The 25,989-nt window shown below is 41.7% G+C and overlaps 1 protein-coding gene and 1 non-coding gene across 3 annotated transcripts in view; both read left to right on the top strand.

Annotated features, from left to right (window-relative positions):
- LAMB1 (laminin subunit beta 1) overlaps window positions 1-25,989 on the top strand; it is an 81,107-nt gene that overhangs the window by 18,116 nt on the left and 37,002 nt on the right. For both annotated transcript variants that reach the window (XM_088480195.1, XM_088480194.1), the window contains 14 exons: window positions 1,664-1,866; window positions 10,435-10,555; window positions 10,830-11,018; window positions 12,063-12,242; window positions 12,327-12,439; window positions 16,418-16,497; window positions 19,522-19,657; window positions 19,735-19,893; window positions 20,631-20,758; window positions 21,024-21,144; window positions 21,797-21,995; window positions 23,447-23,590; window positions 24,229-24,460; window positions 24,701-24,864. In XM_088480195.1, coding sequence (XP_088336321.1) covers window positions 1,664-1,866; window positions 10,435-10,555; window positions 10,830-11,018; window positions 12,063-12,242; window positions 12,327-12,439; window positions 16,418-16,497; window positions 19,522-19,657; window positions 19,735-19,893; window positions 20,631-20,758; window positions 21,024-21,144; window positions 21,797-21,995; window positions 23,447-23,590; window positions 24,229-24,460; window positions 24,701-24,864 — 2,169 coding nt within the window. The remainder of the gene's footprint in view (window positions 1-1,663; window positions 1,867-10,434; window positions 10,556-10,829; window positions 11,019-12,062; window positions 12,243-12,326; window positions 12,440-16,417; window positions 16,498-19,521; window positions 19,658-19,734; window positions 19,894-20,630; window positions 20,759-21,023; window positions 21,145-21,796; window positions 21,996-23,446; window positions 23,591-24,228; window positions 24,461-24,700; window positions 24,865-25,989) is intronic.
- On the top strand, window positions 5,491-5,655 carry LOC148515259 (U1 spliceosomal RNA). Its single transcript, XR_015879424.1, has one exon. It is a non-coding gene; the product is annotated as a U1 spliceosomal RNA (small nuclear RNA).

The raw sequence follows: 25,989 nt of genomic DNA on the forward strand, positions 1-25,989 counted from the left end.
AGGGGGTGTCTGCATATAGGGCACTGCTACCGTACAAGAGAGGCTGCATAAGGGACACTGCTACAGGGGGGGGGGCCTGCATAAGGGGCACTTCTACAAGGGGGCCTGCAAGGGGGGGCCTGCATAAGGGGCACTTCTACAAAGGGGCCTGCATAAGGGGCACTTCTACAAGGGGGCCTGCATAAGGGGCACTGATGTCAATATTAATTAAAATAAGACCTACCCCGAAAGTAAGCCCTATGGTGTTTTTTTTAACAAAAAAAAAAATAAGACAGTGTCTTATTATCGGGGAAACACGGTATGTATGTGTGTGTGTGTGTGTGTATGTATATGTATGTGTATATATATATATATATATATATATATATATATATATACAATTAATCCAACGAGCTGCACTCATAGCATCAAGTTCACCATGTGGGGTGCTCTATTTAGAGACAGCAAAGTCCAAAGCATAAGGAAGAGAGAATAGGCACTCACCATTCAGTAGAAGGAATCTTTAATAACTCACATATATAGCATGATGAAATCGACGTTTCGGTCCTACCAGGACCTTTGTCAAGACAGAGACAATCGCCACAAAGCTTCGTGTGTCTTGGTGGTAGCTTTGTGGCGATTGTCACTGTCTTGACAAAGGTCCTGGTAGGACCGAAACGTCGATTTCATCATGCTATATATGTGAGTTATTAAAGATTCCTTCTACTGAATGGTGAGTGCCTATTCTCTCTTCCTTATATATATATTAGGGATGTGCAGGCTCGGATAGGTTCGAGTTTGCACGTTGAGTTCGGATTTTTCCCTCCAAAAAAACGGAACTCAGAAAGAGGCTAAACGTCATCTTACATGGACGAACATCATCAGTCCAGGAATGCACCCTCTAACCTATCCGAGCCTGCACATCCCTAATAAATATATATATATATATATATATATATATATATATACATACATACATATATACACAGATCGGGAATGGGAGGCACTCAGCTAGACTTGCAATGAAAATAAATCATGGCAATACTGTGCGTCCTTTGGTCAACGTTTCAGTGTGAACCACTTTTATCAACACTTTTATCATTTATATATATATAAAAAAAAATGAACGGAGGGGGGTGCACTCACCAGTCTTCTAAAACAAATCTTTATTTCATCTCATTAAAAACGTTTTTTTACAGCATCTCAATAAAGATCCGACGTTTCGGTCCTATCGATGGACCTTTGTCAAGGTACCTTGACAAAGGTCCATGGATAGGACCGAAACGTCGGATCTTTATTGAGATGCTGTAAAACATTTTTAATGAGATGAAATAAGATTTGTTTTAGAAGACTGGTGAGTGCACCCCCCTCCGTTCATTTTTTTGTATGCAGGGATACAGGTGATCCCATATGGGTAGCTACCCCAGCGATTGGAGACCCCAGACGTGAGTGTGGACCAATATTGGACCATATATATATATATATATATATATATATAATGCTCCAAACGTACTGACTGAGTCTATGGGAGAACCATGCTCTTAATTGCTTAAAACCATTTTGAGCTTCTAAGCAAATGAAAATACAGTGTGGCCTCTATCTAGATTCTGAATAATGCCTTACACCTATTGCAATGAATGTTTTGATGGGATCTGGCAACAGTCTTAAATGTTTTTGTTCCAAGGTTTGTTGAGGATCACAAATCTGAGAATTAAGTTCCTGAGGCTCCACACTTTGGGCGACAACCTGTTGGATTCAAGGGTTGAAATAAAGGAGAAATATTACTATGCCATCTATGACATGGTGGTTCGTGGTAACTGCTTCTGCTATGGACATGCTAGTGAATGTGCACCAGTGAAAGGCTATTCAGACAATGTGGACGGAATGGTAACTATGCAATATATTTTCCTTTCCAATATATTATGTAACACTGTATTTCTTCAGGTAAGTAAGAAAATCTGCTTATACTAAGCTGTGCTACCACTTAGTGCATACGGTTTACTAACTTGACTCCCTGGCAGTTAAGATGACTTGGCCAATATTCTCAGAAAATAGGCATAGAGGAGTAAGTAGTAAAAGCATGTTTACGGCATCTCCATTACATACTGCATTAAAGTGAGTGGAGTGTTATACTGAGTATAGGTGAATGTTGTAATAATGTAGCTGATGTCACTTTTGAACCATGCCATCAAAGTGAGTATCATCTCCTTGGGAAACCCTTGGTTATCTGCTCAAAGCTACAGGTTGAGTCTCCCATATCCAAAATGCTTGGGGCCAGGGGTATTTAGGATATCGGAATATTCTGTATTTTGGAATAATTGCATACCATAGGGAGATTTGGGGAATGGGACCAAAATCTAAACACAGACTGCATTATGTGTTATATACACACAGCCTGCAGGTAATTTTATATATTTTTTATAATTTTGTGCCTTAAACAAACAAAGTTTGTGTACATACATGAAATTCATTTGTTTCATATACACCTTATACACAGCCTGAAGGTAATTTATACAATTTTTTTATAATTTTGTGCCTTAAACAAGGTTTGTGTACATTAAACCAACAAAAAGCAAAGGCTTCACTATCTCAGTCATGCTAAAAAGAATTCTGTATTTCGGGATATTCCGTATTTTGTATTGGTAACAGGAGGAGACGCAGTGATGTTTGATCATTGGCGACTAATCCTGCACTAGTGATTCAGAGTGGGATGTATCAAGCTTTGGAGGAGATGTATTAAGCTTTGGAGAGAGATAGCAGAGAGAGAGTACCAACCAATCAAATTCTAATTGTCACTTTACAGGCTGTGTTTGAAAATGACAGCAGCTGACTAGTTGGTACTTTATCTCTCTCCACTTTATCTCTCTTCAAGGCTTGATACACTTCTTCCTCTAGTCTATTATAATGTGAGTTGTGTAGAGAAAGCAACACCTGATTAGTGAAGCTGTCCACAGTTATTCTACAATCAAGTGCTGTATTCACAACACCCATGCTCCCATGTTTACTGGCATCTGTTATCTTGGAGGAAGAATGGATTATACAAAAGTTTGGAATTCCTCAAAGGCTGTATATTTCTAAAAGATAAAGGCTTCTTCCATAATTATGCTTTTCTTTCCCTCACTTACACCATCATCTCCTTCCCACTGCCTACAACGACACCAAACCTTTGGGTTCTGCTGCCATGCTGCTTATCTGGGTTTTTGACTGCTGGTGCAGCAATGTTTATAAGCCTTGTTCATGTTCTGGTATGTTTTGTACTATGTCTCTTTTTCTCATACGGTTTCTGTCTATGACCTCTCATTGCGTAAATATATTCAACATGTACATATACATATAATCAATAGAATGGTCTTGGTACAGATTATTTTTCTCCTTCATCCACTAGGGGACACTGGAGTTCAAGACAGTGGGGTATAGACGGTGGTAGAGTAGAGCCTGGCACTTTAAATAATTCAGAAGTGTGACTGGCTCCTCCCCCTCTATGCCCCATCAGCCCCAGTTTTAGAAATGTGCCCGAGAAGAGCCGGTCACATAGGGCTGAGCTCCAGCCCACACTTTGTAATTTTACTTTTATTTTAACTTTATTTATTTTCATAGCTTCAACAAGCATTGAGGACAGGCTGACAGAGTGCTGCGTCTGTCAGCCTGCTACATGGAGGCATCAGGAGGACCCGCCACCACTAATAAAGAGTGCGTGTCCGGGTCCCAGGCACCCTGGCAGTAGCTCAGGGAGGGACACGCCACAGCTTAATATAGAAGCTGTGTCCGTGCTTCCCTATGCCTAGCCGCAGTCCTGATGCCAGCAGCTGGTAAGTATAGCTCTGTTCCCCTGACTAGCGGGGGACTGAGTTAGATCTGCGGCCCCTCCGCCCCCTCCCAGGCTCATACAGTCCTGGATTCCTGTTATAACGCAGCTAGCGTTATTACAAGGGGCGGAGCTACCGCGCATATAGCGCGGATACCCATCAAGGGAGACTGTTCAGACAGTCTGTAATTACATAGGTGCGCTGTGCACTGCCCTGCTACGAGCTGCTGGCGCATCTCTTAACATCCCTGCACTGCTGAGTCAGCGCTGGCTCACTTAAAAGAGTCTGACAGCGCTGTGTGACTGCTGCCGATGTGATCTCCTCCTCCCTCTGCTGTATGCCATAGTGGTGAGCAGCAGGGGTTAGTTTATTGCCGGTTAAGACCGGATGCAGTTAGCGCCGGGGCTCTACTCCCGGCAGTGAGGGGGCGTGGCTTAGGTCCGGCAGCCGTTACTGCTCCCGGGGAGCAGGCACCGCATATTTTTTCTAGCCTCTCAGTTGGTGCGCACTACAGCGCAGGCATATGCAGAGACTGTCACTGTACAGAATACAGGCAGTCTGTAACTTTGCAGAGGCAGCTGCTTGCAGTGCAGGGAGAGGCGTAGAAGTTGGTGCCTGAAGACGCTGCACTCACTGTACCGCTGCTGGAGTTAGTTCCAAGCACATTTGTCTACCTATGACATAATGCAATATGGGTAGCTTTGTATACATGCCTACATGAGTTAAGTGTATGTATGAGTATATATGTGTATATATACGGGGCTTTCCTGCTTATATATACTGTCTGTTAAAACCAGTTTTGTTCTATTGATGTTTCCAATGATAAAGCGTGGCGGAATACGCTGCGATATATAAGAACTGTTAATAAATATATAGATGAAGAGGACCTATGTGTATAGTCTCCCCTGTGCATAGCTGTAGAATCTAGATAGAACCTAGTTTGGTCTCTATTATAGTACAATGCTGAGGCATACTGAGCTGATTACAAATTATGCATGCAGTGTAGCAGTCTTCCTGCTTACTTAGTCACGCAGCGGAATGGTCCATATAGAACTTAGCTCATCTCTGTAGTTCCTATATGGTGGTCAGATTCCAGCAATGAACTTGTTAGTACTTTATCTAGCAGTAATGTACTTCTATTCTGTAGGGGAGAGCACTTCAAAACTGTCGACCCCACAACTATCCTAACTGCTGCCCTACGTCATTGTGATGTCACTGTGTAGAGATAGTTGCGACTATTTTACAATTGTCTATCTCAAGATGGCTGCTGGAGTCTGTTTGATTAGGAAATTAATCAGTACTCACTAATGTCAGATGTTATTGAAGCAGTACCTCTACATATCATGGGATCCGCCGCCACTATTACAGAGTGAGTGTCTGGACCCCTGACACTAGCTCAGGGAGGAACATGCCGCAGCCTAATACAGAGGCTGTGTCCATGTCACTTTGCCCTCCGCATGACAAATATGCCTGTATACGTTAAATATAATGCAGTATACTTCATTGATCTGAGGTTGTCCTTTTGATCCCCACTTTGAAAAGGTGGGTTCAACTGGAGCTCAAATGGCTCACCTGATAAGGCAAGGGCAGAAGGCTCCCAGGATCTATACCAGTCTGGGACAGCGCGCTGCTAAAATATCAGGCCTACAGAGTATGGACACACGGCACATCAGCAGTCTCCCTGCGTGGAGGTAAGCCACAGTTCATACTTACCTGGCAGGGGAGATACCATGATTACAAAGGTGATTCTCCCAGGGCGAGGCGCATCCATTGCACTCTGGGTGTGCTGACCCCCGATGATTTCTCAAAATGCGGAAATCTCGACTGCGTAATTTGTGGAAGTGGGGGACTGCGTTCACGCTTTCTCCTGGATAAATTATCGTTACCTGTGACCTTGTATGAGGGTACATGTATGCAGTATATATATATATATATATATATATATATATATATATATATAATGTATGTATGTACCGCTTCTTATCCTTGCCATAAAGGCAGGGGTAGGATTTGTTCTTATCAGTTTTATATCTGATACCTTGCATATTTTAAAAAGAAAGATACTGCAATTGGAGGCTGGACTCTCCTGTTGCGGTGGGTTGGTACAACAACTTCGATTTACACATACTATGTATGAATGTATTTGTTATATGTGTGGGTATGCCTATGCTTCCGCAATCATTAGGTTACCTCTAATTCCACAGATGGGAAGCCAGCTGGGATTACCAGAAGCTGTAGGCTATAATATATTATATTGGCTCTATAGACTAGAGTCATGTTCTGCAGTTTACATTGTGATAGTCACAATTCCCTAAGGCATGGCTTCTAATATGGACCATATACTTGTCTGGGAGCCTTCTGGTAGTCCACACATGTATATAAGATAGGCACTTACACCCTTCTGGGGTTACAGTTTTGTTCCTGTCAGTTTATATCTACGGCGCCCCCTTTTCGGGGGAGTTATTATTATTACAATGTATGTGTATATAGGTGTATGTATATATACTCGCTTTGACAAAGGGGCACGTATCCCCCGAAACGTCGGCCTGTTTGTTTCAACATAGTTTAGATATACCTTTTTGATCACTATTTAAGTCTCGGAGTGCCGCTATTTGTGGTTCCTACTATGTATATATTTATATATTATATAGAGCATAATGATCTCCTGGTGCAGGAGTCTGACAAGTATACTTACTATGTTGACTTCTCATGCAACTATTTGTCTAAGTGTACGTGTGTATGTATACCAATATATTCATGTTCCTCGTATGACTACTTCCTAATAATTGGGAAACACCTGTTTTGTTTTTTTAGCCCTAACTGGGGTTTTCTTTACAGATATATCCCTTCTTACTTGGGATAATTATTGCATTCTATGTCTATGTACAGGTACCTTTCTCTGTATAGGTTCCTGTACTCCATATTATTGTTTAGTCGCATATCTCAATAAAATGAGGCTATAAAGTGGCCCCTGGGTACATTCCTATCAGTACATAAAAATCCAGATTCTATTCCATCCTCAGGGCTTACTTGGTTAAATGACAACGGACCACACTTCTGCTCCTGTGCCTGAAGGTCTAGGGCCACCCGCCGAATAGGCAGGGTCAGGCCTGGCTTGATTAGATTGGTGGGTATCCAGTAAATCATGGGCCCTGCGGTTCAAGTTTAATCCCTCATTGTGAACACTATGATTGTCAAGGGTCACTGGTGGGATCCATCATCAAATATGTAATATTGCTATGTGTATCTTGACCAGTACATGGTCTTATTTAATTCTTTCACTATCCCGCCTCTTGACTAATACGCACTTAACCATTATAAGTGTTAATATACTAATACTTACTCTAGCAGACCGTGCTTGGGGTATATGTATAATCTATATAAGGATACACATCCCTAATGGAACAAGCTCAGGTATAGAGTCCTGTAGTAAGACCTTCTTGTTACCACTAACATTTTGCTAGTTTTCTACAGTCTCTCCTACGGCAACATCGCCAGACTGAAGACTGTGCTATGGAGCATTGGTTTTTAGCCCACTGAAGCTACACTCTATTCCTGATGTGACGGGTTGCTGTGAGATGGAGAAGGTCAGTGACATTCTACATAGTTTCTAGAGGGCTTCTGATTGCTCACAGGTAAGCGGTACCCCACTATTGCCTCGGAAGATGCTCCGATTTCATGCAACCTGACACGACATAGCCGTTATTCTCCCTTATGCATCCTAGCTGCAGACTTAGTAGCCATCCACTCTTTTTAGCAGTAGGCTCTACACTTTAGAGCTTTCCTGGCGTGCATAATTCCAACATTGAGAATGTCACTTTATTCTTCTGTTGGGGTTATAATGGACTGTGACTGTAGCGCCTTGGGGGTTATGCACTTCTTTATATTAAAGCGTGACAGTCATTATGTTCCACGCAGGGGGCCTGGTTGGTTTTCCTGTTCAGTACTGTGAATATTTTCATCACACTGACAGGTACCTGATGGGTACCTCTATGGTTGTCCTAGTTCTGTAGCCTTGCTGTATGGTTGCTTCCCTATATTGGTAGCTCTCACTGGGTGACTGTTGCATCCGTGCTCTTTAACTGCTAGGGTAACTGGGTTGTTTTTATACTATGTTCAGGACAGCAGTTGATACTGCCTACGCACTTCCATCATGTTGGATGTTGTTTGGAGTTTGTTGCTGTGGGTTTCTTTTCAGGTCGGCACAGTGGCTTGTGCTGTAAGGTCTCCACCTGGGATGCCCCATACACTAATTCGAGACCCGCCACAGGCAGTAGTAACCACTCAATAGGCAGACATCTGATGGGCTGCCAGACATTCTTCCAGTGGTCTGGTATGGGGATTTACAGCTGCAAGGTTTCAGTTGCTGTTTTTCCCTCTGTTTCTGAGTTGATTGTACTGCTGTCTGACGCTCTGAAAAGAATTGTGGTCTCGATTCTTTCAGAGCTGCCTCTGCCTCATTGGGATCTCTATCCTTATTGGAGACTTCTATGGTTTCACTCTGGTTGCCAACCTTGTAGTAGTTGGACCTCAAGAATGGTCCAGGGCGACTGTTCGGTCTTGTCTTTTGCTCCCTGTATACTCTTGTTAGGAGTCTGTGGACAGGATCAACTCTGTATCTGTAGATTGGTATTGTTATATGTATAACTATATGAGTTATGTCCAGCAGTGCTGGGATTCTGCTGTCTCCAAATTATACAGCTTCTCATGTTCAACTCTGTTCGTGCTTGGTCTGTTTCGGCTGAGCTTACGGTGTTCAGCTGTTTTCATCTGCGGTTGTTCTCTTGCTAGCAGTATTCCATTCGATTTACGCTGTAAGGTGTGGATTTTCTATGGCTGTTTAGCAAGGAGCCTTGATTGTCTCCTCTGCTCTACAACACTTGATCTTCAGCTCTTGCCTTTCCATTAGGCCTACGGTTCTTGGTGATCCCGGTTTTCGGTTTTGCCAAGGGTTCGGCAAGTTCTCCGCGCTTCCCACCCGGGAGGTTGGCTTTGGGACGTCCCCACTGTCTTGAACTCCAGTGTCCCCTAGTGGATGAAGGAGAAAACAGGATTTTGGTACTTACCGATAAATCCCTTTCTCCGATTCCACAGGGGACACTGGACGCCCGCCCAGCGCTGCGTACCTGCCATTTTGTTTGGTTTCTTATAAGGTTGTGTGACTGCATGTGTTCCCTGCAGTTGGTTCCTCTGTTCTCCCTCATTCGGTCTTGTTCCGTTCTGTGGTCCTCTCCTTCTCCTCGTTTTCCTATGGTCCTCCGTCTCCTCTCGGGCTCAGTTCTTAAACTGGGGCTGATGGGGCATAGAGGGGGAGGAGCCAGTCACACTTCTGAATTATTTAAAGTGCCAGGCTCTACTCTACCACCGTCTATACCCCACTGTCTTGAACTCCAGTGTCCCCTGTGGAATCGGAGAAAGGGATTTATCGGTAAGTACCAAAATCCTGTTTTCCCTCTGCAACCTAGTGAGTGTGTCACAGTTGCGGAAAGCATTCCCAGTATCTCCCTTGGTGAGGAAATTAACAAGAAGCATACCCTTGTGGTCCCAAAATACGGTCACCATGACCTTCTTTGCTGATTTAGTTCTTTTGAATTTCTTTGAAAGTGGGGACAATGCATGTTTCCATGTTATGGATGCTTGCTTCGCCTCCGGTGTCACATGGTGTACCCACGTTTCATTGCCTATAACAATATGCTGCAAGAACTGCACTCCCTCCTCATGGTACCACGCCAAGTGCAATCCGATCCATGCCAGCAAGAACAATTTTTCCTGTACCCCAGTTGCATATGAATGATGGTTGTTCACAGTACCCACTGAGATGTTCAGTTCTTCAGTACTATCACAAACTCAAATGCATCTTCCTTAATCAGACCTTTAATGCAGCACAAATTGTCATTTGTGGTGGACGTGCTTGGCCAGCCGGATCAACGCTTATCTTGAACATCTGTTCTGCCGTTATCAAAGGCAGCGCACCAAACCCAAACCTGTTTCCATGACATGACATACTCACCATACACTGACAAGTTGGTGATGAATTTCAGCTGCTGATGTGCCCTTTAGACGCATAAATCTTACCAAACTACGCACCGCAATGTTTGACCATGTTTCTGCCAGCCCTCCATCTTACACCTGATGTTGGGACAGTATGATTAACACGAGGTGCAGTCTACTGGCAGTAAGGGGAAGCAGTTGTCTACCTGCTCTGGTCTGGCAGGAAAAGAGAATGAAATGGAGAACATTACACACCTGAGAGGTCTTATTAGCTTACTTATTGAACCACCCTCATATATAAAGCATAATAATAATAAAGGGAACAATGGTAATAGTGTGATTAGTGCTTTACTATACGTATAATACATCTACTTTTTGTATTGGCATGTGTTGCACTATTTGAGAGATCTAGATAATAAAATTTCTCATTTGCCCTTATGTGTACATAATGTGTTGTTCACATGTGTGAATATATTGTATAAGTGTATATGTGAATGTGTGCTCAATCTCAATTGCTTGAAAGAACTGATCACAATCTGCTAACTTCCCAGCACTACCATGCTATTATGCTCCTACTATAAAATGTAGCGTATTCTGTAACTAATAATGAGCACAGATGGACCTTTATCTGTAACAAAGGCCTGTTCTTGCATTTAAGGTGCATGGTCGCTGTGTTTGCCGACATCACACAAAAGGTTTGAATTGTGAGCAGTGCCTGGACTTTTACCACGATTTACCTTGGAGACCAGCTGAAGGCCGCAGCAGCAATGCTTGTAAAAGTAAGTTCACAGATAATTTATCACTCTTGGGATTGTGTTTAGTAAGTTGTTCAACTGACAGTTTTTATCCATGTGAATGTATTTACACTGACAATAGATTACACTGACCATGTGACAATCGTGTTGCAAGACACTTACAAGGTGATACCTCATCACTACTAGTGCTTGCTCTTCCTTGCTGCTGTAATACTTTATTAGCTATTAGGCTTCTGATCCAATGAATCTACGTTCCCATGCATTAAATATTTGGCTTAATGGACATTATTTCTTGCAGAATGTAATTGTAATGAGCACTCTGTGCACTGTCATTTTGACATGGCCGTATACATGTCAACTGGCAATACAAGTGGGGGAGTGTGTGATGACTGCCAACATAACACAATGGGACGGAACTGTGAGCAGTGCAAGCCATTCTTCTATCAACACCCAGACAAAGACATCCGTGACCCAAACATCTGTCAACGTAAGTATGATACTTTAAAGAAAAAAATAATTTATTTACTCTTCTCCTTCTTCCTGGCAGCATTCCATCATTTTGTACTCACAGCAGCTATTCTTTATTTTAATTGGGTTGATATTTTGAGAGAAATGTTATTACTTAATATGGGTTTATACTCAGAAATGTTTTCCTCCCTTGAATGATTTTCTTTATTCCGAATCGTATCTGTTGGAATATAAATTAATTTTCACAGAAAAATAAACTGATTTTATAAAATAAGATTGTTGGTCCATGGGTTTTAACACTCTAACAGCAGATGTGCTTCATGTGTGTAGTTCATTATAACATAAAACCTTATACCTCTAAAATAGACATGTAATTTGGCATCAAAATTGTTAGCCATTTATTTTAAATACTAAATGAATACTAAATGGGAAGAATTGTATGGTGGCAAAGATGGGAGTCAATACAACCCATCCCTGCGCCACCACAAACAACATCATGCATTGCAGGTGGATACGGCCAAGGGTGCCATCCAACAAAACTAGCATAACACAGAGGGTATACAACTCGCCCTTCTAACATGACTAACCACCCACATGGACGATGACCTGCCCCATTAGGGTGGTGCAGCCAACTATACAGTCAATGAGTAAGTGCATCCAAAATTAAATAATTGCAGTTGATGACCTGACATTCTTTTCCTGACCTAAAATAGCCAACAACTTACAAAATACCAACAACCATAATCCAGACGGGCGGGTTGGGAAGATTGACAAATCAAAGAGGATTTGGCCCAACAGCCAGTGCCTTATATAACATACAAGCCACACCCCCTAAAACTTTACTTATTTAGAAACACCTGACCTACCCTAAAATTTCACCCACAACCTCAAGGTTTAATTTACCTCAGTCGTCTGGCAATATTCATTTGTTTTTTTAATTTTTTTTTTCAATGACTAATTATGCTCTTTAGAACAATCTGAAAGTTTGCTGAATGATCTTGTACAAATTCTTCTGGATGACTTAATCTGTGGCAATAATGGAAATACACTCTCTCCGTTCCAGCTTGTAATTGTGAACCAGCTGGTTCCCAAAATGGCGGCATATGTGACAGCTATTCTGACTTCTCTATTGGCTTCATTGCTGGGCAGTGTCGTTGCAAGATAAATGTGGAAGGAGAACGCTGTGATCGGTGCAAGGAAGCATACTATGACTTGAATGCAGAAGATCCAGATGGATGCCAGCGTAAGACGTCTTTGTTATAGTAAATGTAATATATTTTATGAACTGCTGTTTACTAAAACCCTGTATTTTCTTGGTGTTGTACAGCTTGTGGATGCCACCCTCTGGGGACAATTCCTGGTAGCGATTCCTGTGATTCCCGAGATGGCAATTGTTACTGCAAACGTTTTGTGACAGGAAAGAAATGTGATCAGTGCATGGTAACCAATAAAATGTTTGCACATAAGTTGTTAATTTCACTTAATGCTTTTTGTAAATGACTTTTTTATGTAAAGTAGTTCAGTTCTTTCAAAGGTTTACAAAAAAATTAGCCATAAATGTCTTAACTATAGGAGATAATTGAAATGATGGTTTTAAAATGTTAGATCATTTACGTAGAGGCATATTCGGCTTAGTTACCATCTGATCTGCAGCATATTGCATGTTACGTAATAGGCATCTTGTTAACAATGACAAGCTTTTATGGTTTATTATACAGAAGGCACAAAAACACAGATGATCTAAATGAAATATGTTGCCTGTCCATATATTTTGTGCTCTGTAAATTGGTCTAGCAAATACATTGGTTCTTGCAGCCATTTTAAAGAATTACGTTTTAATGGATTGCAGCTTCTGATGGGAATGTGATAAGTGGGAAGAGTAAAAATACCACTTGGAATGTCGTTTCTGTGTAATATAGATCACCCCCTTAATTTTAATGTCAGTGTTTACAATTTTATTCTAAATAGCACAGCTGAGCTTCATTTATTGGGGCCCATACAATTCCCCATTCGGACGCCGCTAATTCCCCTTTGGATCGCCGATGACCGCTGGCATTACGTAGTTTTTAAAAAGATGCAGGCAGTATTGATCCCAGTGGTGCACTGGCTTGTATATCCTCCTCCATACAAGGGCTAAGAATGTGGTTATTCATTTGTTTATATGCAACCTTAAACTGTAGATTATTTGAAAAGTATTTCTCTGCAATAGGTGGCAAACAAAATATTACAGTCAGGTGCATAAATATTGGGACATTGACAGAATTTTCATATTTTGGCCTCTATTCACCACCACAATGGCTTTGAAATTAAACAAACAAGATGTGCTTTAACTGCTGATTTTCAGATTTAATTTGAGGGTAATTACATCCAAATCAGGTGAACGGTGTAGGAATTACAACGGTTTCTATATGTGCCTCCCACTTTTTAAGGGGCCAAAATTAATGGGACGATTAACTCAAAAGCTATTTCATGGACAGGTGTGGGCTATTCCCTCGTGATTTCATTATCAATTAAGCAGGTAAAAGGTCTGGAGTTGATTCTAGGTGTGACATTTGCATTTGGAATCAGTTGCTGTCGACTCTCAATATGAGATCCAAAGAGCTGTCACTATCAGTGAAGCAAGCCATCATTAGGCTGAAAAATCAAATCAAACCCATCAGAGAGATAGCAAAAACATTAGTTGTGGCCAAATCAACTGTTTGGAACATTCTTAAAAAGAAAGAACGCACCGGAGAGCTCAGCAACACCAAAAGACCCGAAAGACCACGGAAAACAACTGTGGTGGATGACAGAATAATTATTTCCCTGGTGAAGAAAAACCCCCTCACAACAGTTGGCCAAATCAATAACACTCTCCAGGAGGTAGGTGTATATGTGTCAAAGTCAACAATCAAGAGAAGACTTCACAAGAGTGAATATAGAGGGTTCACCACAAGATGTAAACCATTGGTGAGCCACAAAAACAGGAAGACCAGATTAGAGTTTGCCAAACAACATCTAAAAAAGCCATTACAGTTCTGGAACAACATCCTATGGACAGATGAGACAAAGATCAACTTGTACCAGAGTGATAGGAAGAGAAGAGTATGGAGAAGGAAAGGAACTGCTCATGATCCAAAACATACCACCTCATCAGTGAAGCATGGTGGTGGTAGTTTCATGGCGTGGGCATGTATGGCTGTCAATGAAACTGGTTCCCTTGTATTTATTGATGAATTGACTGCTGACAAAAGCAGCAGAATGAATTCTGAAGTGTTTCGGGCAATATTATATGCTCATATTCAGTCAGATGCTTCAGAACTCATTGGACGGCGCTTCACAGTGCAGATGGACAATGACCCGAAGCATACTGCAAAAGCAACCAAAGAGTTTTTTTTTTTTTTCATAATAGTTTTTATTGAAAGTTTAATACAAAGAAATGGGGATACAGAAGGAAAAAGAAGGGAAAAGGGGTAAGCCAGACATATAGCATATCACAATATAAATCAATAGATCTTGGTCCTTGTACATATAATTGATACTTAAACTTTTTAGGACAAGAAAAATGTTTTATAAAACACTTCACAACACATATAGACAAAATACTAAATATTCAGTTAATGGAGCTACCCCAGATCTGCGTGAGGTGAACAGAGAACACCGGGAACAACCGGAACACTATAAATGGTGGAATGGCCTTGTTTTTCCCTATATTCTCCCCATTTAAACCATTTCATATGGATGGAATTGACGGACGAGGAGTATTTCTCACCTGTTGTTTCAAAAACAAAATGCTTATGGATCTTGTTTTCTATGATTGTGATGTTGGGGAGAGAGGCTGTCTTCCACCCCTGAGCAATTGTAGCTTTTGTAGCAATCAGCACATGACCCATAATATATCTCTCGCCACGTGATAATTCCCCAGGATAGAAGTGGAATAAGGCAACTAGAGGCTCCGCCTGAATAGTTACACCAACTATTTTACTAATCATAAAAAATACTGCATTCCACAAGGGGCGAAGTAGAGGACAGGACCAAAAGACATGAAAGATGTCTCCCACCAAACCACAACCTCTCCAGCAATATTGCGAGACAGAGGGCCAGATCTTATGCAGCCTTTCAGGAGTAAAATATGCTCTCTGAAGTAATTTGTAATACATTTCTGAATGGTTGATACATTTGGATATAGTAAAACTGGAACGAAAAATAATATTCCAGTCCTCATCAGAAAGGTTCACAGCCAGATCCCTCTCCCATTTAAGCCGACACGGAAGTTTCCCTTTTTTTTTTAACATTAACATTATCTGATACTGATACCAGCAAGATATACCACCTTTGTGATTAGAGGATCGTAGGCGAGTCAGCAGCAGTGATGGGAAGGCAGGTTTTTTAAGTGGAGAAGGGAGGTGACTGTGCAACCAATGTCTCAGCTGTAAATATTTATGAAAGTCCTGCCTCGTTAAACCAAATTGCGTTTGAAGGGACACAAAAGAAGCCAAATCCTCCCCCGCGAATACATCCCCCAAAGAAGAGAGGCCCACCTTCGCCCAGGAACCTAAGTGCATATCAGGGATCAAATTGGCTATTGATCGGAGAGACAGATTAGGAGAAGGCAGGGAAATCTCTTCATCTAAGGAAACACAGGTATGCCAACATACTATTGTAGTCTGGACTGCTTTACAGAATCCCGGTCTGAAGGAGATTTCAGAAGAGGCAAAGAGTTTTTTAAGGCTAAAAAGTGGAATGTTATGCAATGGCCAAGTCAATCCCCTGACCTGAATCCGATTGAGCATGCATTTCACTTGATGAAGACAAAATTGAAGGTAAAATGCCCCAAGAACAAGCAGGAACTGAAGACATTTGCAGTAGAGGCCTGGCAGAGCATCACCAGGGATGAAAACCAGCGTCTGGTGATGTCTCTGCGTTCCAGAATTCAGGCTGTAATTGCCTGCAAAGGATTTGCAACAAAGTATTAAAAAGTGAAAGTTAGATTTAGGATTGTTTAGGTTGTCCTATTACTTTTGGCCCCTTAAAAAGTGGGAGGCACATATAGAAACCGTTGTAATTCCTACACCGTTCACCTGATTTGGATGTAATTACCCTCAAATTAAATCTGAAAGTCTGCAGTTAAAGCACATCTTGTTTGTTTAATTTCAAAGCCATTGTGGTGGTGAATAGAGGCCAAAATATTAAAATTCTGTCAATGTCCCAATATTTATGCACCTGACTGTATGTGTGTGTGTGTGTGTGTGTGTGTGTGTGTGTGTGTGTGTGTGTGTGTGTGTGTATATATATATAATATAATATAATTAAACCTTCAATGTATCAAAAATAATCATAACCATGCTATTTTGCAACTATATATACACACACACGTTTGTGTAATGCAAAAACATACTATTAGTTATGTGAACAGCAATATTTGTGTCTCGTGTACAGACTGAATTTTGGGGTTTGAGCAACGATTTGGATGGTTGTCGGCCTTGTGACTGTGACCGCGGGGCATCTCTGGATAATAAGTAAGCCATATTTTTTTTTTTTTTCGCTTGTAATCCTTCACTAGGTCCTACCATGGCAGTAGATGAGATGAATGATTTTAATTTGCATACTGTAATTCTTTAAAGCTTTTGAAAATGGTGAGATGTAAATATGCAAGCGGTTTGTCAGTAAAATATACATATGAGGTTTGTGGATGCTCATTCTGTCCCTCAGACACTTTCTGCATTTTCTCCATCACATCACAAAATAGGTGAGGTATATGTACACTGTAGGTACATAGGGCCTGATTCAGACCCACTCGCGAGCGGCTGTCCGCTCGCAAGTGGGTCGATGTTATGGACTGAGCATGCGCACGATGGAGGGAGCTCCGTCGTGCGCATGCGCCAGACGCGACGAGCGAAGGAAAGTCCTTCGCTCGTTGTGTCTGATCAAAGGGGGCGTGCTGTCGATGTTGATTGACAGCACGCCCCCTTTGGTAGGCGTGCCGGGGGCGTGCCTCCCTGACGGGGGCGTTCCCACGGAACGCCTCCCGTCAGAAGCTGGCCCACTGACATCACTAGTGATGTCAGTGGGAGTGATTTTGGCTCTGATAGAGCCAAAATCACTCCGGAGCTTGCGGTTGAAAACCTCAACCGCAGGCTCCGGCTCGCAATTTCGATGGTCGCGATGGTCTCGACCATCGTGCCCATCAAACAGCACGCTCGTATAGCCTGTGGGTGGTGACCCACAGCTATACGAGCGTCCAGAAGGACGCTCCATTTTCATGGAGGCCGGCCCTCATTCAGAGCGTGCGCTCTGCTCAGAGCGTACGGCTCTGAATGAGGGCCATAGTGTCTTTTTCAGAGTCAGTCTGAAATCTGAAATGCAATGTGAGGGTTTTATTTGGCCTCAAGTTGTGATTTTTCTAACTGCACATGTGCCAATGTATGCAATCTGTGTCTTTTTTTTTTTTTCTTCTATATTTTCAAACGTAACGTGAGACTGTCTGCAACGAGGTGGCTTAGACCAGGGCTTGAGTAGTTATGGGAAGTGGGCATAAAATAGCAAACAGTGAGTGTGTGCGATTGCAGTGGGCATGCAATCTTAGCTACACAGTAAGGACATGCTGTCGGCGAATATTCTAAAGCTGGGTACACACGTAGAGATTTCCTGTCCAACCATCCAACTAGTTGATTGGTTGGAATGAAAATCTGGTAATGTATGGGAGTAACTGATGATCAGCAATTTGCTCCTAAATGCCAGAAAGCAGATGAAAATGGTCATCAGACAAGTTTGTTAAATGTTTGATCTAAACAATTTGTTCAAACAACAGTTTTTGTCCATTTTCCGGCATTTATTATTTATTTATTACCAGTTATTTATATAGCGCACACATATTCTGCAGCGCTTTACACAGAGAATATTTGCCCATTCACATCTGTCCCTGCCCCAGTAGAGCTTACAGTCTATATTCCCTACCACATGCTCACACACATACACAATATGGTCAATTTTGTAGGGAGCCAATTAACCTGCCAGTATATTTTTGGAGTGTGGGAGGAAACCGGAGTACCCGGAGGAAACCCACGCAAGCACAGGGAGTATATACAAACTCCACACAGTTAGGGCCATGGTGGGAATTGAACCCATGACCTCATTGTTGTGAGGCAGTAACGCTAACCATTACACCGTCTGTGCTGCCCATTTGGGAGCAAATTGCTGATTGTCATTTGCTTTCATACCTTACCAGATTTTCATTCCAACCAATCAACTAGTTGGATGGTTGGACAGAAAATCTTTACGTGTGTATGCACCTTCAGGGTGCGACTGAAATGGCCATCAAAAAGTCTTCCTGAAGGGGTCGGAGTTGTGTGTGCTCTGACCCGGGTGTAAGTGTAAAGAACATAATGACCATTTGCGATTGGTGGCAAATGTTGAAAACACGCCCATTTGTGCAAAACCACTTAAACTGTTGCAACAGTGTTTCAAAAGTTATTTCACAATGCACTACACCAGATCTGACTCTCCATCTGTTGTGAAACTGCAAGTCTCAGCATACCCTCCCACCAATCAATTGGTAAAACAAGCTGGGACTTGTAGTTTCACAACAGCTGGAGAGCCACAGGTCGGCATGACCTGCACTACACACTCATTTTATGCAAATAAAGACTGCTCCAAATTCAAGTCTACATATATTCTCAAGTGTTGTCATTGAAGAAAAATGTGTGTCTGCTTTGCTAAGCATTGCTGATGCATCAATTGATGCACTTATTATCTGCTCAATCCGGCCATTATGTGTTTCCTTTTATGTGCTGCTATTTTTAGCACTTTGTGAATACTTGCTGAAACCACAACTCCAATTGCAATCCAGTCTCTCATTCTTCTCCGGGTACAACAGGGGGAGGGATCTTTTAATATGTTGCAAAGATGCAAATGGATTTGTGATTGCTGTTGTGACTGACTCTGAATAAGGCCCGTAATGAGAATTTATTGTCAGGAAAGAAAAATACTAAGATGCTATCAGGTTTTATCTAGTGCCTTCTGGAGAAATGATCAGCCTTTAGGCCCCATAACACTGTGCGATATAGCAACCGATCCAACTGATTGGTATGATTTGGCTGCTATATCGCACCGTGTATGGGCCTGATGTCGAACCGAGCGCAGTCCCGTGAGGTCGTACATCGCACCCCCTGATCTTACTGCAGGTTCAGTTGATCTGGGGATGTGATGTACGATCCCATGCAGCGCTATGCGGGTGGGGGAGGGGGCGCCGAGATATTGGGCAGTCAGCCACCCGATTCCACCATGTGTGGGGACTGCCCGATATGTTGGACGCCGGATCCCCGTCGCATCGCACGGTGCCTATTGCACCGTGTATGGCCGCCATTAGTGCTTACATAGTGACGTCTAAATGGAAATTTGCCAAGTTTTACTTCTTACTATATGATCAGAAATATACAATTCACCTGTCAACTTTTCAATTATTTCCTAGTACATATTAGACCAGGATACTTGGTATATCAGCTTTTAGTAAAATGAATTTGGCTTGTTTTCTTGCTTTGCAGCTGTTCTCCTGAATCCGGCCAGTGTCGCTGTAGGCCACACATGATTGGACGTCGCTGCGATGAGGTGGAATCTGGCTTCTATTTCATCTCTTTAGACCATTACATCTATGAAGCTGAGGATGCAGATTTTGGACCTGTAGGTATTTAGGAGTAATGTGCTTTTATATGTCTTACTATTGTGTTTGGTTTAATATCTGTACTGTTTGCCAACAGGGTGTAAGGACAATTGAGCGAGTGCATCCTCAGGATCGTGCCCCTTCCTGGACAGGACCTGGGTTTGCAAAAGTCCCAGAAGGAGCATACTTAGAATTCCACATCAAAAACATTCCAACATCGATGGAGTATGACATTTTAATTCGTTATGAACCACAGGTGAGCAGTTCTTGAGTTCATTCAAGTCTGGATTGCTCAGCACGGATCGCAAGCCTGCGTTAGCACACACCCGGCCGATGTTTGCATCCTGCGCATGCATCACAGTGCGTGTACGCAAACCAGCCGCTGCGATCGCTGTGAGCACGCAGGACAGGAAGTGTCCGTTTGGGGGTGGTGACGAGGGGAGGTCAGAGAAACGCAAGGGTGCCTGTGCTTTCGAACGCCATTACAGGGTCGTGCATATTTAAGCCCCTGCGTCTACATACGCAGCCTGAGTACTCTCTGCATGCAGGAAGTTTAGCAGTTTGTGAGTGAAGGTCAGGTCAACCACAACTGTGCGTATGGGTTCAATGATTCTTGATGTTACCGATGTTTTCGCAGTCTTGCTAACTAATGCAGAAGTAGGTAAAGGGGGCGGCTTTATGTAGTGCTGGGCATGTGCGTCTTGTGCTGTGGCGGCAGTGCGATCGTGTTCATGTGCATAATTTAGCATCGGCCGGCAGTGCTTGCGATCTTTGCTGAATCTGGCACTATGTTCCCAATCAGATTGGTTAAATCTAGGAAACTGTTATCTGCCTTCAATGGGTCCAGTTTTAGTTATTCTTTCTTAGATCGCACTGGCATCCCAGGTAGTTTTAGTAATGATTAAAATATGGGTGTTTTTCAGAAATATGCAGACTTGGGGATAACCCTGCTGTGTTGGTCTTTTATGTATTGTCTGTGTTTGTTTCTCTCAGCTTCCAGAACAATGGGAAGAAGCAGTGATAACCATTATACGTCCAGGGAAAATCCCCACGAGCAGCAGATGTGGTAACACTATCCCCAGTGATGACAACCAGAATGTAGCATTACCACCAGGATCCCGGTGAGTAGTAATCCGGCACAGCGCACAGGCTGGTCCATGTTGCTTGGTGTATCAGTCTGTTCCGCGTTGCCTCTATGCACGTCTCATGGTGGCTATGTAAATAAAAATGCATAGTGATTATTTTTGTATGTATTACATTCTCTCTGGACAGCAGAAATTATTTTATTTATATATTTTTCTTTTTATTTCTTGCTTTTTAAACTGTCTGATTTCCTTACACCAAAGTCAGTCATGTTTTGACACTTGCTATGTACTATAATTACAGGTACATTGTCCTCCCTCGCCCTGTATGCTTTGAGAAAGGTCTTAATTACACAATTCGATTGGAGCTGCCACGGTATTCCGTTAACTCTAATGTGGAAAATCCTTATACATTAATTGATTCTGTAAGTACATTTTTGCAGTCAATATTTTAATGACCGTCTTTGCTGTTTTGGTTTGATGTGACTGATCACAAATGCAACAATATCTGTAGTCAAACACTAGAATTACAGGGTAACTTCTTACAGAAGAAGTAATCACCTTTGACTGGATGAGAATTGTACCTCTAATGTGATTTTTTTTTTAAATGGCTCAACTTTCCACAATGACATAAGAATGAACATGTATAGTATATTTCCAGGACATATGGCAATCTGTGTTCTGAAGTTTTCCAGAAACCTATGTTTGCTGTGGGCTGTACGCCTTAATTACATCCCTCACCATCATTTAGTGGCTTTAGACTTCAGTTTTAGTTTATTATGTTATGTTTCTATTACATTAGATTCCATATAACACAGTTGCCATGCAATTGAGTATGTGTGTATATTGTATCCCAGAAGATATAGTGGGGGGGGGGTTAAGGTCCCGGTCGGACCTCCCGTTGATGTACGCTGGGCAGAACATTGACCCGGGGAGCCTGTTCTGGACCTTACACTGGATGGATTTGGACGACACCACTTAATAATATATGTGTGTGCGTGTGCGTGTGTGTGTACTAATTGTATGCAGTGTGCTAATTGTAACATATATATTTGAGGATGTAAACTATTTTCACAGATCGTTTTGCTGCCTCATGTGAAGTCCCTGGACTTATTCAATACTGGAGGCTCGGGGAATGATGTCAGTAATGCCTGGCAGACATTCCAGAGATATAGATGTACCGAGAATAGCCAGAGTGTTGTGAAGACTCCCCTCACTGATGTCTGCAAAGAATACCTCCTAAGTATTTCTGCAGTGCTACATGAGGGTGGCCTGGGTAAGCATATCTCCATTTGTTTTGTTTTTTTGCCCCATTTCTTACGGGAGAAATCATAATTTCTGTTTTTTTTTGTAAGTAGTGATGCAACTGTAAAAACAAAGTTCCTTTAACTAAACATGTAATTATCACATCCAACTCTTGTGTTTAGATCACTGTGGGAGAGATTTATCAAACCTTGGAGAGACACAAAGTACCAACCAATCGGCTTCTAACTGTCTTTTTACAGGCTGAGCGCGAAAAATGACAGTTAGGAGCTGATTGGTTGGTATTTTATCTCTCTCCACTTTATCTCTCTCCAAGCTTTAATAAATCTCCCCAGTAAGGAGCTGATTGGTTGGTATTTTATCTCTCTCCATTTTATCTCTCTCCAAGCTTTAATAAATCTCCCCAGTTAGGAGCTGATTGGTTGGTATTTTATCTCTCTCCACTTTATCTCTATCCAAGCTTTAATAAATCTCCCTAGTATTCTTAAATTAACATTTTGTAATGACTTTTTTTTGTTTTCCAAAAGCACAGTATCACTTGCCATCTTTATCCTTTACAATATTACAGATGAGTTTTTCACTGAATGGCACTCCTTCTTATAGAATGTTTTGCCATTAATTAAATATCTTAAGCTATTCACAGATACATAAGTCCATGATTTATCACAATACAGTGTAGGTTTTGCACCTAATCCTTAGCCATGGTGCACCATTTCTTACTATAAATTCTACACAGTCTGTATTATGCAGCTACATTTTCTGATTCACTCTCATTTTATATACTGCAACCTTTAGGATTAGGCAGATAATAGCAAGCTGAATGCATTTGAATATTTAATCAACTATTGAAAACTGAACAGTAAAATATGAATTCAGTTTTTAAAAGCATAAAAACCATAGATGTTAGAAATAATAACCAAGGTATGATCTATTCAGTAAAATAGATTTTTTTGTACAAGCCAACAGCAGTTGGGCTGCAGGTCTGTAGAAAGTAATATGTAAAATACTAGTATAGCAAATAAAATATTTGATTTTGTTAAAAAAAGTAATAATCAAGTTTAAGGGGGAGATGTAGCAAACCTTCAAGAGAGACAAAGTGGAGATGTTGCCCATAGCAACCTATCATCTTCAACTGTCATTTTATAGACTGCACAAGGGCAGACTAGATGGGCCAAGTGGTTCTTCGCTGCCGTCAAATTCTATGTTTCATAGATGACAGTTAGAAGCTAAGTGGCTGCTTTGGGCAACTTCTCCACTTTATCTAACTCAAAGGTTTGATACATCTCCTTATTTAGTGAAAGAAAAAAAATCTGAAATGTTTGTGATGTAGCAACTTAGTTTAAAGATAGATAAGAAAAGTGAGAACAATGGAGTAAATGACAGTAGGAATAAAGTGGACAGAGAGAGTGCAAACAATGGTCACAACTTTATAATGTTCATATTTCTTATTTTTAACATATCTAGAATGTCAGTGCGACCCTCAAGGTTCCCTGAGTGCTGTATGTGACTCGGACGGCGGGCAGTGCCAGTGTCGGCCAAATGTGGTTGGAAGGAGCTGTGATAAATGTGCCCCTGGGACTTATGGCTTTGGACCTAGCGGATGCAAACGTATGTAACAACATTTTACATCAAGAAAATCCATTACTCTCATTGTTTTCTTTTAAAAACTGCAGAGTTTTATTCAGCGTGTTTAATGATGGACTTTGTTATATATTCACTAATAGAGCAAATTGTATACAGTATCTACAATGTGTACATTGTTTAGGTCTCATTCAGTAGTGTACGTACAATACATTTTTGTAACGTTTTCTCGTGTTCTGGTTTGATCATAAAAAGAGCCGCAGTTAACAAAATTCTGTAGGCGCAAGAAATGTGCAGTGCTGCTGTGTTACATTGGAAATGCAGAAGTATAGGAGGAACACTGTAGTGGGCAGGCTTTTCTGTTTTATGTCCATGATGCACATATCACCGCTGCCTGTGTGAACAGATTATATTAGTATACGCATTGAAGGTCTATAATGTTACAGCATGTTGTGTGTGTTCTTGCGTTGTGTTCCACTTAGACCAGTAAATGAGGCAATCTGGAAATATGTAGATGTGAGCCTTAGTTGCCCCCAGCATGGGGGAATAGGATAGGATACAGTATTTTCTCATACTCCATATGTAGTAGATGGATCTGTTGGGGACACTATGCATGCTTTCTGTTGCTTACTTCCTGTTCAGTCATTTTTATATCTCTTTTGTAGCCTGTGAGTGCAATCTGAAAGGATCTTCTCACTCCTTCTGTCACACTGAAACTGGCCAGTGCCCTTGCATTCATGGTGCCTTTGGGCGTCAATGTGATGTTTGCTTGCCCGGCTACTGGGGATTTCCTAACTGTCAGCAGTGCCAATGTAATGGACACACTGATGAATGCAATACACTTACAGGAGAGTGCACAGGCTGTAAAGACCACACTCATGGCTACAGCTGTGAAAGGTAACTTTTACATTGTTTTAACTACATAATTTTAATAAACAAAATATCTGTACTTTTTATGTCTATGCAGCAATTTTTTTGTAATATGTATTGTTGTTGCAGTTTACAATAGTGTTTCTAAACGTCATCCTATGTTGTTGCATCTCATGGCATCGAGTTGGTCAGAGTAATTAACATGTTAAAGTTCCCTAACATTATTTGTATGCTTTTTTTTTTTTTTTTTTTTTTTTGTTGTTAAAGGTGTTTGGATGGCTATTATGGGGATCCCAGACTAGGTTCAGGTGATCATTGTAGGCCTTGCCCATGCCCTGATGGACCTGGGAGTGGACGCCAGTTTGCTAGTGGATGTTACAAAGATCCCACAACTGAGCATGTTGTATGTTCGTGTAACAAAGGCTATACCGGTATGTGTGTTTTTTTTATATATATTGCATAACCAGTGTTAGAAATCTGTATATACAGTTTGATTATTTTTCAGCTTTATACTAATCCATTAGATTAGTTGATTTACAGTAATCTAACATGTCCATTAAGAGTAATTATTTCTAAACACACGTCTAAAAAAGGCATCAGGACACTTAAGGGGAAATTTATCAAAGTTTGGAGAGAGAGAGATATAGTGGAGAGAAATGAAGGACCAACCATTCAGCTCCAAACTGTCATTTTTCAAACATAGGGGCAGATGTATGAAGCTCTGGAAAGTGATAAAGTGCAGTGTGATAATCGACCAACCAATCGGCTCCCAACTGTCATGTTATAGGCAGTGTTTGAAAAATTACAGTTGGGAGCTGATTATTTGGTCAGTTATCACTCTCCACTTTATCACTTCCCAGAGCTTCATACATTTGCCCCAAGTCTGTAAAATGACAGATGCTGATTTGTTGGTAAATTCTCTCACTTAACTTTAACTATCTCCAAGCTTTGAAAAATCTCCACCTATGGGGATATATATCCAACCTGATAGAGAGATAAAGTACTTAACCTGTCAATTTTACAGGCTGTGTTTGAAAATTGACAGTTAGATACCGATTGGTTGGTAGTGTATCTCTCTTGAAGGTTTGATACATCTCCCCCACAGTGTGTTGTATCAAATCCGCTTCTCTCATTTTTCAAACAGAGCCTGTAAGATGACAGACAGTGGGGTAGATGTATGATAGCTGCACTTAACGTGCCACTATAACTCTTCCTGCTTCGCCTCTTTACCGAGGCAGGAAGCACTACCGATGAGATGCAAGAACATCTCATCGGCTGGAGAGGGGGAGCGTTAACTCCCCCCTCCAGCTCTACCCGCTAGAGACCACAGCGCATCAGCCTGGTGTCTCTGTCCCAGCCAGCTCCACTGAGCATGCGCGGGATCTCACAAGTATTGCGAGATCTCCGCGTGCAGCCTGGAGCCGGCAGCAGGGACAGCGCTGTCCCTGCTGTGAAGATAGGGCAGTGCCAGGCTGTAGCTGTCGATAACGACAGCTACAGCGGGCCGAACGGTCAGGCGATCTGACCGTTCGTACATGGCCCAGGCTATCGGCGCT

The sequence above is a fragment of the Taudactylus pleione genome, unplaced genomic scaffold, assembly GCF_031769625.1.
Source record: "Taudactylus pleione unplaced genomic scaffold, aTauple2 ptg000251l, whole genome shotgun sequence".
NCBI lineage: Eukaryota > Metazoa > Chordata > Amphibia > Anura > Myobatrachidae > Taudactylus > Taudactylus pleione.